The sequence below is a fragment of the Lutra lutra genome, chromosome 9, assembly GCF_902655055.1.
Source record: "Lutra lutra chromosome 9, mLutLut1.2, whole genome shotgun sequence".
In the NCBI taxonomy this organism is placed as follows: domain Eukaryota; kingdom Metazoa; phylum Chordata; class Mammalia; order Carnivora; family Mustelidae; genus Lutra; species Lutra lutra.
In genome coordinates this window covers 61,882,297-61,897,644 of record NC_062286.1, presented here as the reverse complement: position 1 = coordinate 61,897,644, position 15,348 = coordinate 61,882,297, and the positions used below count along the sequence as shown (strand labels likewise).

Here is a 15,348-nt window from a genome sequence, read left to right as displayed (position 1 = left end):
GCCAAAGATTCTTCCTTGGGCAGAGATCATTGAGCCCTAATGAACTGGCTATTTGACCTTGGACAAGTCACTTAAACCACCTTGGAATAAAAAGATTGAAGAAATCCATCTCTCAAGGATTCTCTCTTGCTCTGTCATTCTGTAAAAGGATATTTCTCTAGAAAAGATGAGTGTGGTAAGGAAAACTTCAAACATTAAGTACCTGAACTGATTCCTCAGAGATGGCATATTGGTATGTGGATCAACAGCAGGAGCAAATGTTATGATTGGGGTCTGGTAGTAGAGCTCCATTCTCTAGCTCTGCTTGCAAACTGTGGATCATTAGCTGACTTTTTATTGAACCTTGCTAAAGGCAAGCACTGTCAGCCAACTCAAACTTACATTCTGACCTTATCTAAACTCCTTTCCTCAGAGCTATAGGCTTGATAATCTGTCTTCCAAGTTAACACAAGTGACACTTTCCAATACACATAGGAAGAGTCACCAGCCTTCTAGCCTACAATATGCTTATAGCTGCCGATGCCATGTATAGCTTAGATCTTTGTTATTGTAGCACACCACTTTCAGGGAAAGAGAATCTCTAGCAGACTCTCTGCTGAGGAAGGAGCCCCAGGAGGGCTTGATCTCAAGACCCTGAGATTACAACCCAGCAGAAACCAAGAGTCCGACGCCTAACTGAGCCACCCAGGTGCCCCTTTTTACAGTCCTTTCTGATTCTAACATTGAGTTTTGGTTCTCAGAACAGATACTTTGCAAGTGGAAATAAAAGTAATTGGAACATAATACCCTACAAAACTGAACCTTAGGGGCGCCTGGGTGGCTCAGTGGGTTAAGCCGCTGCCTTCGGCTCAGGTCATGATCTCGGAGTCCTGGGATCGAGCCCCGCGTCGGGCTCTCTGCTCAGTGGGGAGCCTGCTTCCTCCTCTCTCTCTGCCTGCTTGTGATCTCTCTGTCAAATAAATAAATAAAATCTTTAAAAAAAAAAAAACTGGAACCGGAGGCTGGCGGGCCAGACTGACGCTCGGCCTCAACGAGGGAGGCGTGCGGAGGCCATGGCGTTGGCGCGGGCCTGGAAGCAAATGTCCTGGTTCTACTACCAGTATCTGCTGGTCACGGCGCTCTACATGCTGGAACCCTGGGAGCGGACTGTGTTCAATTCCATGCTGGTTTCCATCGTGGGGATGGCCCTGTACACAGGCTACGTCTTCATGCCTCAGCACATCATGGCGATACTGCACTACTTTGAACTTGTACAGTGACCAAGACGTGACCCAAATTGAGCGGCTCTTTGGGGAAGGACCATCCTCTGAAGTTGGAATGAAACCTCATCAGATGTCATAAGAAACTCTACTAGATGTCAACACAACCAACCCTATGAATATAAAGACTAAAATTCATGAGTAGAACAGGAAAATGATCCTGACTCATGTGTTGTGTTCTTTATTTTTAATTTTAAAAGAGGCTCTTGTATAGTAGTTTTTGTCTATTTTAACATTGTAGTCATTTGTACTTTGATATCAGTATTTTCTTAACCTTTGTGACTGTTTCAATATTACCCTGTGAAAGCTTTTCTTAATGTAACTTTGAGTACATTTTAATTGCCTTCTATTTCTAAAACCCAAAGTCATTAGCTGGGCTGTACTGTTCTCGCTCTCGTATGGCACATACATCTGCCTGAATATATTTCTACTCTGGACCAAAGTTTTGTAAGAAACAATACAAGATCCAGGGCAGGGGGATGGGGAGGGAGGATATTTTATCGAGAACTATTTGCAAAAGACTTACCTGTAAGTTTGAACTCAGGAGTATGGTTTTAGCTATTTGGACTCTACTCTTAACAGCTTTTGCTTTAAAACTACTCAAGTATTTCTTAACAATGAAAAAGAAAGATCTTGCTAAAGTTAAAATAAGGAACATTTCACCTTTTAAATATTCAATTCTTATGCGGACTCGTTTCCAGAAAACTTTGGTGATGATTCTTAGTGACAAAAGGTGGTTAAATAGCATTATTATGTAATGATTATATACCATAGAGTTTTTAGGAGAAAGTAAATCAGTTGCTTCTGAGGGTTATTGTAAACAATGTACTTCCTTAAATTTAGTTTCCTGATTGTAATGGGTGCTGCAGATGCATTTGCACATTGCAATAAGATGAGATGAATTGTTAAAAACTATAGCAAAAAGAAATGTAAACTTGGTTAAAATCCTTTCACTCTTTGTATTTTTTTTAAAGATTTTTATTCCTTAAATGTAAAATGACTACCTGATTTTTTGATGTAAACTCATTAAATTCAAAGAAAAATCAAAAAAAAAAAAAAAAAAAAACTGAACCTTATATATATCTTGCTGGGTTCCCAGTAATAGCATTCACCACAACAACACACTATTAATGTTAATGAAAACTGAATTTGTAACCCAGAGCTATTTACCTTTTTCAGGAGATGCTTCCTGATAAGGACAATGCCTCCCCCAAGATACTTTTGGTGTCCCTCAGACAATATAACTTTCCCATTCTACCTAACCTAAACAGGTATACTAAAGTGACCTACAGCGCCAACTATTTCATTCAATCTTTATCCGACTTCTTTTCTCTCCTGTTTCCGTTTCTTCTGGATTCAGAGTTGGTCACTTAAGATCCCGCCGGCAGGATCTGGTTGCTAAGAGACAAGACGCTGGGAGGGTGGGGACGCTGCACTGCGACAAGCCGGTGAGTGAAAGGGAGAGGGGGAAGGGGAAGGCAAAGGCAAGGCGCAGCGGCCCCGAGCCTCAGCTGCTTGTACCGCCACACTCCCCAGTCTTGCAGGAGCTCGTTGCTTATTGGCTCCGCCGCTGTGGCGCTGGCCTGTGATTGGTGAGGCGGCGCGGAGGGGGGCGCTACCCGGCCCACGGGAGGGGCCATGTGTGTGAGCGCAGTGGCGGGGCTTGGCGGGGCTGGCTGGCGGGGTAGCCGGAGTTTCATGGCGCGAGCGCTGGCTGTGCCGGCCGCTGCAGGTGACGGAGGCGCAGCGAGGGCCACGGCGGCCCTGGGCAGGTGAGCGAGACGCCGAGGGGCCTCGGGTCTCGGGGGGCGGGAAGTGCGGCAAGGGGCGGGACCGCTGGCAGTCAGCGGCTTACCGCCGAGGCCTCCTTCCCAGAGGGTCCCGGCCGGGGTCCCGCTAGCCCAAACGCCCGCGAACGTCGCCGCGCGCAGCCGGCACTTCGCAGGCCCTGCCAGCCCCGGGTCCCCGCCGCCCGCCCCGCCCGCGCACCAGCTCAGCGTACCCCGGCGTCTGCCCGCCAGGCCGCGCCCGTGTCTCTGCCCGCATCTTCCCTCAGCCTCGCCCCGCTGCCCGGAGCCTTTGTCCGCTCCCCGCCGCTCCGCGCCAGGAGAGTTTCTGCCCCAAAGGGGGAGGCGGCGACACCACAGGCTCGGGAACCGTGAGGACGCGCCTCGAAGTGAGCCTCTGCGCCGAAGGTTTGCGGGGCTTTGATCTCTTAGTCCTGGGCTTCAGATATGATTTTATTTTCTCCTTCACGGTGAATGCCAGTTGCCCCGATTCCCGTTTGTGGTCAGGAAGGCTGGGCACCAGTCTTCTCTCTTGGGATGACTCTGTTTAATAATCTCCCACCCGCTGTTATGCCCAAGGCCTTTAACCTGACATACCGGCCCCTTCGTTTCTCACCTTTCCTCCAACTAAAGAAGAACCTCTACAAAAACCTTTTTATATTTGAAAAAAGAAAAAAAGTCACATGCCAGTCGCGGACTTCTCTTTGGTCTTAATTAATTAATTAGGTTAATTTAATTAGATTGGTTTTAATACATTTAAGTAAACCAAGGTTGTGGGAATGGGGTGGGGGTCTCCTCATGAGGACATGAGGAATCTCCTTAAAAAGCGAAGTGCATTAAATAGAATTTTTATTTCTGCTAAATAACGTGTTTCACCTTAAACATTAACATCTAAAAAAACTTTTTTTATGAAATTGGGAGTGGATTTAGTAGTAGTGTAATTTGAGCTTCCAATTTTTTCTTACTGCCACAGTTTTTGATAAGTGTATACTTGTTTTCTGGAATAGAGTGCACTGTGACAGCTATTCCAATGGAATTTATAAGAATACCATGTATATTATAAATGAGTATCACATTTGAAATATACATACAAGTTTTTAAATATATGATCTGAACAATGTTTTTGATTAGCTAACAGGTGCCAGCACATTGCAGTACACAATAAATATTTCATTCATTCATTCATTCACTCATTTATTTATTTTTTCATTTTTAAAGGTTTTGTTTATTTATTTGGGAGAGTGAGCCAGATAGCATGGCAGGAGGCAGAGGGAGAGGTAGAAGCAACCAGGGGGACACAATCCCAGGACCCCGGTATCAAGACCTGAGTCAAGGCAGATGCCCAACCGAATGAGCCATCCAGGTGCCTGCACAATAAATATTTTAGAAATTTTAAATGAATCTTTTTGGAAGTGAAGGGAAAAAAAAAAAAAAAAAAACAGCACCCAAGTCCCTGCCCTGAATTTTGTATTAGACTGTTTTCTACCAAGGTCCACAAATTATAATAAAATACCCTAGTCCTAAAATACATCTCAAATTGTGTGGTATGAATAGTGATGATGTGCTGGGCATACAAGTGGAGAACGATAAAGCTCTGTAAAATCTATTTTCAACTGGGCTCAAGGAAGTGTTTTACAATTATTAAACTGCACTTTATTAAACTAAAATTATTAAATTGACCCTTGAAAGTGCAGAGGTTGAGGGTACTGATCCCCCACAGTCAAAAATACTTGTATAACTTTCAACTCCCCCAAAACTTAAGTACTAAGTCAACTCTTGATCAGAAACCTTATTAACAACATAAATAGTCTATTAACACATATTTTATATATGTATTATATACTGTATTCTTGTTTAAAAAGTTAGCTAGAGAGAAGAAAATGTTATTAAGAAAATCATAAGAAAGAGCAAATAGGGGCACCTGGGTGGCTCGGTGGGTTAAGCCTCTGCCTTTGGCTCAGGTCATGATCCCGGGGTCCTGGGATCGAGCCCCGCGTCGGACTCTCTGCTCAGCGGGGAGACTGCTTCCTCCTCTCTCTCTGCCTGCCTCTCTGCCTACTTGTGATTTCTGTCTGTCAAATAAATTTAAAAAAAAAAAAAAAGAAAGAAAGAAAGAGCAAATACTTTTAGAGTACTGTACCAAAAAAAGTGTGGGTATAATTGGACTTGCACAGTTCAAACTTGTGTTGTTCAAGGGCCAACTTACTCAGTAACAGCTATTATGCGTTCTTACTCTGTCCCTCCCTCCATGGCCCTCTGCTTTGGCTCTCAGCAAATGATATTAAAGTTACCTGTTTGACTGCTAGTATCCCTCACCAGACCATAAACTCTGTGAGAATGGGGACCATGCCATATTTATTGGCTTATCACATATCACTAAATGTTCATTGACTTATCACATATCACTAAATGTTTATTGAACTACATCCATTTGGGAAGCCATCTAGAGCCTTTTTAAAAATTATTTTATTTGAGAGAGAACTTGTGCAGGATTGGGGGGGTAGAGGGAGAGGGAGAACCAGACTCCCCACTGAGCAGCAAACCCCATGCAGGGCTCCATCTCAGGACCCCAAGGTCATGACAGGAGGCAAAGGCGGATACTTAACCCACTGAGCCACTCTGGCACCCCTTATTTATGTATTTTAGAGAGAGAATGCACGGGGAAGGGGAGGAATTGGCCCTGAGGGAGGAGAGAGGCAGACTCTCCACTGAGATCATGAATGGAGATGAAATCAAGAGTTGGACCCAACTGACTGAGCCACTCAGGCACCTCTAGAGCCTTTTTTTTTTTTTTTTTTGTAATTTCATTGCCTGAACATACTGGACACCCTTGGTAGCTGGATATGTTATTACAGGACTCCTGGATTGACCTAGAGGAGGATGTGGTGGGTGGGGAGCCAGGTTAACAAAGCAAGAGAAGCCTCCGTTGTAGGAGAGAGGGAGAGAGAGAGGGAGAGCCTAAGAGCACGCACACGCATGAGTGCTCTTGAGCCTGCGCTTTGGCTTTTTATATTTGAGTGGTAGGGCGTGTTTGGGTGTGGGTAAGGATTAAATCTTATCAGGTCAATTGTCCTGTTTTTTTTCTGAGGACAAGGAAGAAGAAACACTTCAAAAAAAGTTACTTCAGGGCGCCTGGGTGGCTCAGTGGGTTAAACCGCTGCCTTCCGCTCAGGTCATGATCTTAGGGTCCTGGGATCGAGTCCCGCATTGGGCTCTCTGCTCAGCAGGGAGCCTGCTTCCCTCTCTCTCTCTCTCTCTCTCTGCCTGCCTCTCTGTCTACTTGTGATCTCTCTCTGTCAAATAAATAAATAAAATCTTAAAAAAAAAAAAGTTACTTCAAACATAGAGAAATAACTGATTATAATTGTTAATAGAATGTCCCGCCATTTATAACTAATAATCACATGGCACAATGACAATGATTATGCTTATCATATAATGTCAGAGTAACTTATTTTTAAGTTTCATTTGATTACATTAGTAAAAATTAAATATACTCAGCCTTCATTGTAGCATGGACCTTCACTCACAGAAGAATAAACCAAATGCTGCTTAGGACTAGAATGAAATTACAATTCTTTTTAACCAGGATATATTTTTGTTGTTGTTTTTTGTTTTTAGTTAAACTCTACCATCCATGAATTGCTAATCGAGGCATAAATCAAACACACTTAGGGATTTTTTTTTTTGAAAGACATATATTATTCAACTTTTCCCTCAATGTTTTATTATGAAAAATTTTAAACATATAGCAAAGTTTAAAAAAATTTTATAGTGAACCCCTATATACCTACCACTTATATTCTGCCATTAATATTTTATTATACCTTTTTATCAGATAATTTATCCATCTGTCCATCCTATGTGTCTATCCATCCATCAATCCTAAATATTCAAATGCTATAATATTTGAAGAGATTTAAGCTGTATATTCTATTTATTTTAGGTCAGTTTTATTTTTCCTTTACAGGTAGCATATAATTCTTAGGAATAAATTGTAACTGGTTTATAACGTTCTAAAAACTCTTGGATTTCAGATGTAAATATACCTGTTTGTCTTTACTTCTAGTTCTAAAAGATGAGTCGTGGATATTCAGAGAACAACAATTTCTTGACCAATAACAACCAAATGGTGTTGGACATGATCCTTTATCCATTAATTGGAATCCATCAGACCATCAACTGGGAAACTGTGGCAAGGCTTGTGCCTGGATTAACACCCAAAGAGGTAAATAACCATCCCCTAGATTGTTTTTGGAAAAATCAGAAAATGATCAATTTAAAGAAACATCTTCTAAGAAAGGAAAAAAATTTTGAGTCTTATAAATTCATGTGCATGAATACTGAATGTGCATATGATATGATTTGACTAGATACAAACTACATAAATTACATATTAACCAAACTGGTATGTTTAAATTCAGTTGTTTATATAACAACTGAAAATTCACTAATATCTAATTTTAAGTAACAGAATTGATACTGTAAAATTATGGGTAGATAAATTTTTTGTAAATCAAATTATATGTTATTGGGGCGCCTGGGTGGCTCAGTGTTTTAAAACCTCTGCCTTCAGTTCAGGTCATGATCCCAGGGTCCTTGGATCAAGCCCCGCATCGGGCTCTCTGCTCGGCGGGGAGTCTGCTTCCCCCTCTCTCTCTCTGCCTGCCTCTCTGACTACTTGTGATCTCTGTCAAATAAATAAATAAAATCTTTTAAAAAAATTATATATTATTAAATCCCTAATGCTGTGCTTCTCAAACTTGAATAAGGAACGGAACTTTTTTTTTTTTTTTTTTTTTAAGATTTAAGATTTAAAGCCTCTGCCTTCGGTTCGGGTCATGATCCCAGGGTCCTGGCATCGAGCCCCTCATCGGGCTTTCTGCTCAGAGAGGAGCCTGCTTCCTCCTCTCTGCCTGCCTCTCTGCCTACTTGTGATCTCTGTCTGACAAATAAATAAATAAAATCTTTTAAAAAAAAAAGAATTGTTAAGATGGACTTAGAACAAATTCACTGTTTTACTGCTTCTTCACTTAGCATATTATAGACATCTTTATGTGTCAGTTAATAGACTTCTGCAACATTTGAGCTATATCATAATTTATTAAACCAGTCCCTTTTGTTGGGTATGTAGGCTATTATTTCCAGCTTTTGGCTACTACAAATACCACTGTTAAAATATCTTATTCTTCTTTCCTTAGGGGATAATGCATTTTTAAGGCTTTTGTTATATATTGCCAACTGGAAGGGCCATCAGTGTTATATTCCAGTCAACATAGCTGAGTCTTGATCCCTGTACTTTTTATATCACATATTATTTGTGTGTGTGTCTTTTCAAAATACGTGTTATCTTTGTTGCAGTTTTAATTTACTTTAAATCCTAAAGAGATTGAACATTTCATATTTTATTGTACCATGTCCTTTTTCTGTTTGTGAATTTGCTTTGTAACTAGTTTTTTAAAAAGATTTTATTGATTTGAGAGAGCAGAGCTAGAGAGAGAGAGAGATTATGAGCAGGGAGGAGGTACAGAGGGAGAGGCAGACTCCCTGCTGAATAGGAAGCCCAATGTAGGACTCCATCTGTGAACTCTGGGATCATGACCTGAGCCAGAGGCGGACAGTTAACTGAATGAGCCACCCAATGTTTTGTTACTAGTTTTAAATAATGGTTTTCTATATATTAAATATATTAACCCTTGATCTAGCTTTTACCAGTTTTTTTCCAGCCTATTAAGTTATTAATGATAGTCTCTTATATATAGATGTTTAGAAGTTTTAAATGTTTAATGTAAAATCTGTGGATCTTTTACTTTGAAATCTGCATTTTTTATCCTGTTTAAAAAATTCTTCTTACCTGAAGGCTATGTATAATACATAGTTACTTACATTTCCTGATTACTTTTATTTTCTACATTTAAATCTTGACTCCACCTGGACTTTGATTTAGTTTTAACATTTTTCCAAATGACTAGTTAATTGTCTCAACATTTATTGAATTTTTCATTCTTTTTTTTCTTTTCAAAATTTTTATTCAAGTTCTAGTTAGTTAACATACAGTGCCATATTGGTTTCAGGAGTAGAACTCAGTGATTCATCACTTACATACAACAACCAGTGCCCATCATAACAAGTGCCCTCCTTAATACCCATCACCCATTTAACTCAATCCCCCATCCCCACCCATCAACCCTCATTTTGTTCTGTATCTTTAAGAGTCTCTTATGCTTTGTTTCCCTCTCTTTTCTTTTTTGATCCCTCCCATATGTTCATCTATTTTGTTTTGTTTTGTTAAGATTTATTTATTTTAGAGAGGGAGCACTGCAAGGAGCAGGGAGGGGTTAGGAAGAGAAGGAAAGGAAAAGGGAGAAAAGCAGACTCCCCACTGAGCAGGGAGCCAGAGGCAGCTAGATGATGTAGGTAGCTATAACGATGACATCATGACCTGAGCCAAAATCCAAGAGTTGAATGCTTAATGACCGAGCCACCCAGGTGGCCGCATCTGGTTTGTTTCTTAAATTCCACATATGAGTGAAATCCTATGCTATTTATCTTTTATTTATTTCATTTAGCACAATACTCTCTAGCTCCATCCACATTGTTGCAGATGGTGAGATGTCATTCTTTTTATGGCTGCATAATATTCCATTGTACATATGTATGTATGTGGGTATATATATATACATACACACACAAACACACACACATACATACCACATCTTCTTTATCCATTCATCAATTGATGGACATTTGGCCCCTTTCCATAGTTCAGAGAATATGGAATAATTTCATTCTTTATTACTGGTTTGAAATTCAGATAGATCTCTTCCTACATTTACTGTTCTGATCTATTGATCTCTTTATCTAATCCTGTTGACAGTCCTGTGTTCAATTATTTTCAATATTGCTTTAGTATCTGGTAGACAAAAATCTTGTGTGTGTGTTTTTTAAGTTTCTTGAATGTTCTTTCAGTCTCCTGGGTTATCATTTTTTTTCCACTTTGATGATGATGTGTTGGTATTTTGAAAGTGGAGAAAAGGCAGATTAAGAGTTAGCTGAAATAATGTATCTAATTTTTCCAAAGTGACTACACCATTTTACGTTCCCACCAGCAATATCAGATGGTTCCAATTTCTTCACATCCTTGTCAGCATTTTTATTATCTGTCTTTTTGACTATAGCCTCCCTAATGGGTATGAAGTAGTAATTCATTATGATTTTGATTTGCATTTTCCTGATGGCTAATGATGTATAGTATCTTATCATGTGCTTATTGGTCATTTATAGATCTTCTCTGAAGGAATGTCTGTTTAGATCCTTTGCCCATTTTTAAATTGGGTTGGCTTATTTTTTTCCAAAAATTTTTTAACATTTTATTTTTAGATAATCTCTATACCCAGCCATGGGGCTTGAACTCACAATCCCGAGATCAAGAGTCACATGCTTCACCAACTGAGCCAGCTAGGTACCTCTTGTCTTTTTATTATTAAGTAGTAAGAGTTCTTAATATATTCTAGATGCACATCTCTTATCCAATATTTGACTTGGAAATATTTTTCTCCTATTATGTATGTTGTCTTTTCATTTTCTTGATGGTGTCCTTTGTAAATTTTGAGGAGTTTGGGTTTATCTAATTTTTCTTTGTTGCTTGTGCTTTTAGTGTCATGCTAAGAAACTGTCACCCAATCCAAGATTATTTTCTCCTAAGAGTTTTATAATGTTAGCTCTAATATTTAGTCTTCGATCTATTTTGAGCTAATTTTTGTATGTGCTTTAGGTAGAAGATCCAGCCTCATTCTTTTACATCTACATATCATGTAATTTTTGTTTAAACACAAAGAACATTTTTTAAAAGATTTTATTGATTTATTTATTTGTCAGAGAGAGAAAGAGCACAAGCAGGGGGAACAGCAGGCAGAGGAAGAAGCAGGCTCCCCGCTTAGTGAGGAACCTGATGCAGGACCTGGTCATGACCTAAGGTGAAGACAGATGCTTAACTGACTGAGCCACTGGGTGTCCCAAACAAAGAACATTTAACAATATAATTTAAATTATTTATAGTTCACTTGATTCTTTGTTTAAGCATTCATGTATTCATTTCAAAATTCATAATTTTCTTGTTTTTTTCATATTAGAAATCGCTGTAAACCTTGTTGGATAAATCTACATTCATTTTCCAATATAGCTATACACTTTACCTAAAATATATCAAAGAAGAGATGCCTGGGTGGCTCATTCGGTTAAGCCGCTGCCTTCAGCTCAGGTCATGATCCCAGGATCCTGGGATCGAGTCCCGCATTGGTCTCCTTGCTCAGCAGGGAGCCTTCTTCTTTCTCTGCCTTTGCCTGCCACTCTGCCTGCTTATGCTCACTCGCTCTCTCTCTCTCTGACAAATAAATAAATAAAATCTTTAAAATATATATCTATATATATTTTATAATCTTTGATATCTATCTATATAGATCTATAGATCTATATATATGATAGATATATAGATCTATAGATCTATATATCTGATATCTATCTATATCTATCTATATCTATATCTATCTATAGATCTATATAGATAGATAGATATCAAAGAAACCTGTGTTTTAAAAGCCTACCTATCACTTTACTTTCTCGGTGTTACAAAAAGTAAATTCATTTTGAAGGAAAAACGGATTCAATAAACCCATTTATATTTTTTATCTTTGTCAACTGATCATAAATGCAGACCATAGGGAAATATGACTGATAAAGGTATGGGGCGCCTGGGTGGCTCAGTGGGTTAAGCCTCTGCCTTCAGCTCAGGTCATGATCTTGGGGTCCTGGGATCGAGCCACACGTTGGCTCTCTGCTCAGCAGAAAGCCTGCTTCCCCCACTCTCTCTCTGCCTGCTTCTCTGCCTACTTGTGGTCTCTCTCTCTCTCTCTCTCTGTCAAATAAATAAATAAAATCTTTTTTTTAAAAAGGTGTTTTTCATTTTCCTATAACAGGATAAATATATTATTCCATTGGGTTAAAGTGTATTTTAAAAAGTTCTGTGGGCTCCAGGATATCAGAATTGGTTAAGCATCTAACTCTTGGTTTTGGCTTAGATGACCATCACAGGGTCATGAGATCTGGCTTCGCAGGCCTGCTTAAGATTCTCTCTCCTCTCCCTTTGCTCCTCATCTCCCCCCCACCACTACCACACTCCCTGCTTACACACATGCGCATATGCTCTCTTCCTCTCAAAAATTTTTTAAAAAGAGAATAAGTCAGAAGCTTTTGTATAATTTTCTAGTATTACCCAGCAGATTGGAATCCACTTGTAGAAAATGATTATAGAAAAATAACACCGAACAGAAGGCAAGAAATTAATCTTATTTTTTAATTAAGAAAGACCTGCATTTCCAGGTGCCTGGGTGGCTCAGTGGGTTAAAGCCTCTGCCTTCAGCTCAGGTCATGATCTCAAGGTCCTGGGATCAAGGCCTGTATGGGGCTCTCTGCTCAGCGGGGAGCCTGTTTCCCCCCCCCCTCTCTATCCGCCTCTTTGCCTTCTTGTGATCTCCCTCTCCCTCTGTCAAATAAATAAATAAATAAATCTTTAAAAAAAAAAAGAAAGAAAGAAAGAAAAGAAAACAGACCTGCATTTCCTTCCTTTTATGTCATTACAGTGTGCAAAAAGGTTTGATGAACTGAAGAGCAGTGGAAGTTCACCTGTTGACAACCAGTATAGTCCCCTAATGGCTGCTGGAGAAAGTCCTGTGGAAACTTTAGCCACGTATATCAAATCCTCCCTTCTTGACATGCAGGGAGAATTTCAGGAGACTCTGGTTGGTCAAGATGCAATTTCCAAAACTGGTAAGGTTTGAAAACAAAATACAGTACTTGTCCTTATGATAATTTTGCAAAATATGCATTTCAATCAACTTTATTTTTTAAAGGCTAATATAAACATTGCCAGGAAATCTATTAGGATGTATATCTTCCTGATTTTTAGAAATGTGTCTTTGCTATCTGAAAAATGTTTTAATGTTAATATGCAGGTCAAACACTATCACCAAAAAAACTTTCTATTATATCAAAATTTACTACTCCAGTCTGTTAGCCTAATTATGTCATAAATTTAAAGAGATTTGACCTACACTTTCTACTTAATTTTTTTTACTGAGAAAATGTGGCTTGTTCCTCATATTAGCTACCTTTTACGTAGTCAACATTAGCTTCAAATGACACTGGCAGGATAGAAAAGATGTTTTCTGCAGTTGGAAATAATAGCTGATATTTTAGAAACCCTGAGTGTACTGAGTGATTTAAATCTCAGCAGCAGCAGTCAGAATACTGATATGAAAAATTGCTTCAGAAAGAGAGAACTCTATTGTTAGCTTTTGAACACTTGACCCCTGTCCATTCACACCATATCGTTTTTTAAATCTTCAGTGTAATGTTAGCAATGTGTGATCCTTTTTTCTACTGTTTCTTCTGTATACCTTTAGAAATATTAAGGGATAATGCCACCTAACAGAGTACCAACTTTAACTAGCCTTGGAAACCATGCATTTACATATAACCATTCAGTAAGTAAAAACCGTTCTCAGCTAGAAACGCTAACCTCCCCCTTTGTTTTTGTATGTGTTTGTTTCTGTATTTAAGGAAGACATAGTATAGCTTCCACAAGGAATTGTTCTTCAGAAAGTGAAAATTGTACTACTCGTAATGGTGGAGAAAAGACTGAAGAATCTGAAGGGTAGGAGGCTGGTTCTTTGCTGGATAAGATTTAATATGAATATCAACTTTAAGTTATAAAATATATGATTGATGATTGTATACATCAGTTACCATAATTTAGGAATTTTACATTACACAGTTGTTCAAATTGTTGGAATAAAGGGTAGTTCATGCATTGAACTATAACAATTGCTTGATGGCTAAATGTGGCTTATTCATGTTATAATTAAATGGGACTACAGTTTTCTTTTATAAAAATTCATTTTCATATTTGTAAATATTAGGAATACCCTCTACTAATATAAAACTTTAACCAAATTTTAAAACCCAAAGAAGAATATCTTCCATTAGTTTCCAATTTTTAAAAACTAGATCTATATTTTAGAGCCACTAGACTATAATTCTCATTATAGAAACATTTAAAAATTAGAATACACCTTTCAGTATATTGCAAGTTTTGATTGGCATATTTTACATATAATAAATTAGACATATTTTAAGTATTTACCTTGATGAATTTTAACAAATGGGTACACCATGTAACCATCACACAAAGATATAGAATATTGTCATATCTGAAAGTTCCTTTCTGTATTGTAACAGTTTTATTCATATATAATTCATATGCCATAAGATTTACCCTTTTGAAAAAGTTCTGGAGATGGATATGGTGATGATTGTACAACAATATGAATGTTCTTAATGGCATTGAACTGTACACTTAAAAGGGCTAATATGATAGATTTTATGTTATGTGTATTTTACCACGATAAGAAAAATTCACCCTTCTGAAGTATAAAGTTCAGTGATTTTTAATTTATTCACAAAAATTTTTAACCGATAGTTTTGTTTGTGTAGCACAAAAATTTATCAGATAATTTTTTACTGGAATTATCTGGTATTTCATATTACAGACCCATAAGCCACAGAAACATTATGCTTCGTTATAGCACCCATTACCTCTTTGTATTTTGACTGTAATTTCTTTGGAAGAACAATTTGCAAAGTTACTTAAATTCCTTTGACCTTAACAAGAATGTTGGTTAATAATCCTTGTTCTGGTAGCCCCATTTTGTTTCAAATGTTATTTTTTTGTATTAGAAAGGTAATTGAACACATTAAATTCATATTGTAGGACAGTGTATCTCTTTCTACTTATTCTCTTTTGTAATGCTGTGAAGGTAGTTGTGCATCACACTGATACTGCTTTTTGAGGTGATATAATTTTCAAAGGAAAGTAAATTCAAAGAGTATATAATTTTTGAAGCAGTAGTTCTGATGCATTATCTAAACTTATTCTTAAATTATTTTTAAATATGTTAATAAACACATTGTAGTCTTAAGAATCCTTTTAACTACATTTACTAACTTGTATTTGATGAATGTCTAGAAACAAAGTTTCTTACTGTTAAAAATAACTATGTAGCCATTGCTAGTTTTTTGATTCTTTAATGAAAGATTTTACCTGTTTTTCCTATTTATTGATAGTAAGAAAATTTTAGTATTTAGTCTCTACTCATCATACCCATAACCATGTAAAAGTGCCATTTTATGTTCTTCATAAGAATTAGAAGGTATTATTTAATTTTTCTTTGTGAATTGGTTTTATT

At 38.0% G+C, this 15,348-nt stretch overlaps 2 protein-coding genes across 5 annotated transcripts in view; both read left to right on the top strand.

The window, feature by feature from the left end:
* The first annotated feature begins 999 nt into the window (after positions 1-999).
* On the top strand, positions 1,000-2,139 carry LOC125109741 (serine palmitoyltransferase small subunit A). Its single transcript, XM_047746893.1, has one exon. The coding sequence runs from the start codon at positions 1,053-1,055 to the stop codon at positions 1,257-1,259; it is 207 nt and encodes a 68-aa protein (XP_047602849.1). The 5' UTR covers positions 1,000-1,052; the 3' UTR covers positions 1,260-2,139.
* A 729-nt stretch (positions 2,140-2,868) lies between these two features.
* SANBR (SANT and BTB domain regulator of CSR) overlaps positions 2,869-15,348 on the top strand; it is a 56,781-nt gene continuing 44,301 nt past the window's right edge. The window contains exons 1-5 of one of the 4 annotated variants that reach the window (XM_047746562.1): positions 2,885-3,031; positions 3,281-3,435; positions 7,116-7,274; positions 12,685-12,871; positions 13,664-13,757. In XM_047746562.1, the coding sequence (XP_047602518.1) occupies positions 7,125-7,274; positions 12,685-12,871; positions 13,664-13,757 (431 nt within the window). In that variant the 5' untranslated portion in view covers positions 2,885-3,031; positions 3,281-3,435; positions 7,116-7,124. Of the gene's footprint in view, positions 3,032-3,280; positions 3,455-7,115; positions 7,275-12,684; positions 12,872-13,663; positions 13,758-15,348 lie in introns of those variants that run through there. The other 3 variants (XM_047746561.1, XM_047746559.1, XM_047746563.1) reach the window with 3 other exon arrangements.

Bases quoted from the DNA above. Each gene is read 5' to 3' on its own strand.
- LOC125109741 (XM_047746893.1), top strand. From the start codon at position 1,053: ATGGCGTTGGCGCGGGCCTGGAAGCAAATGTCCTGGTTCTACTACCAG.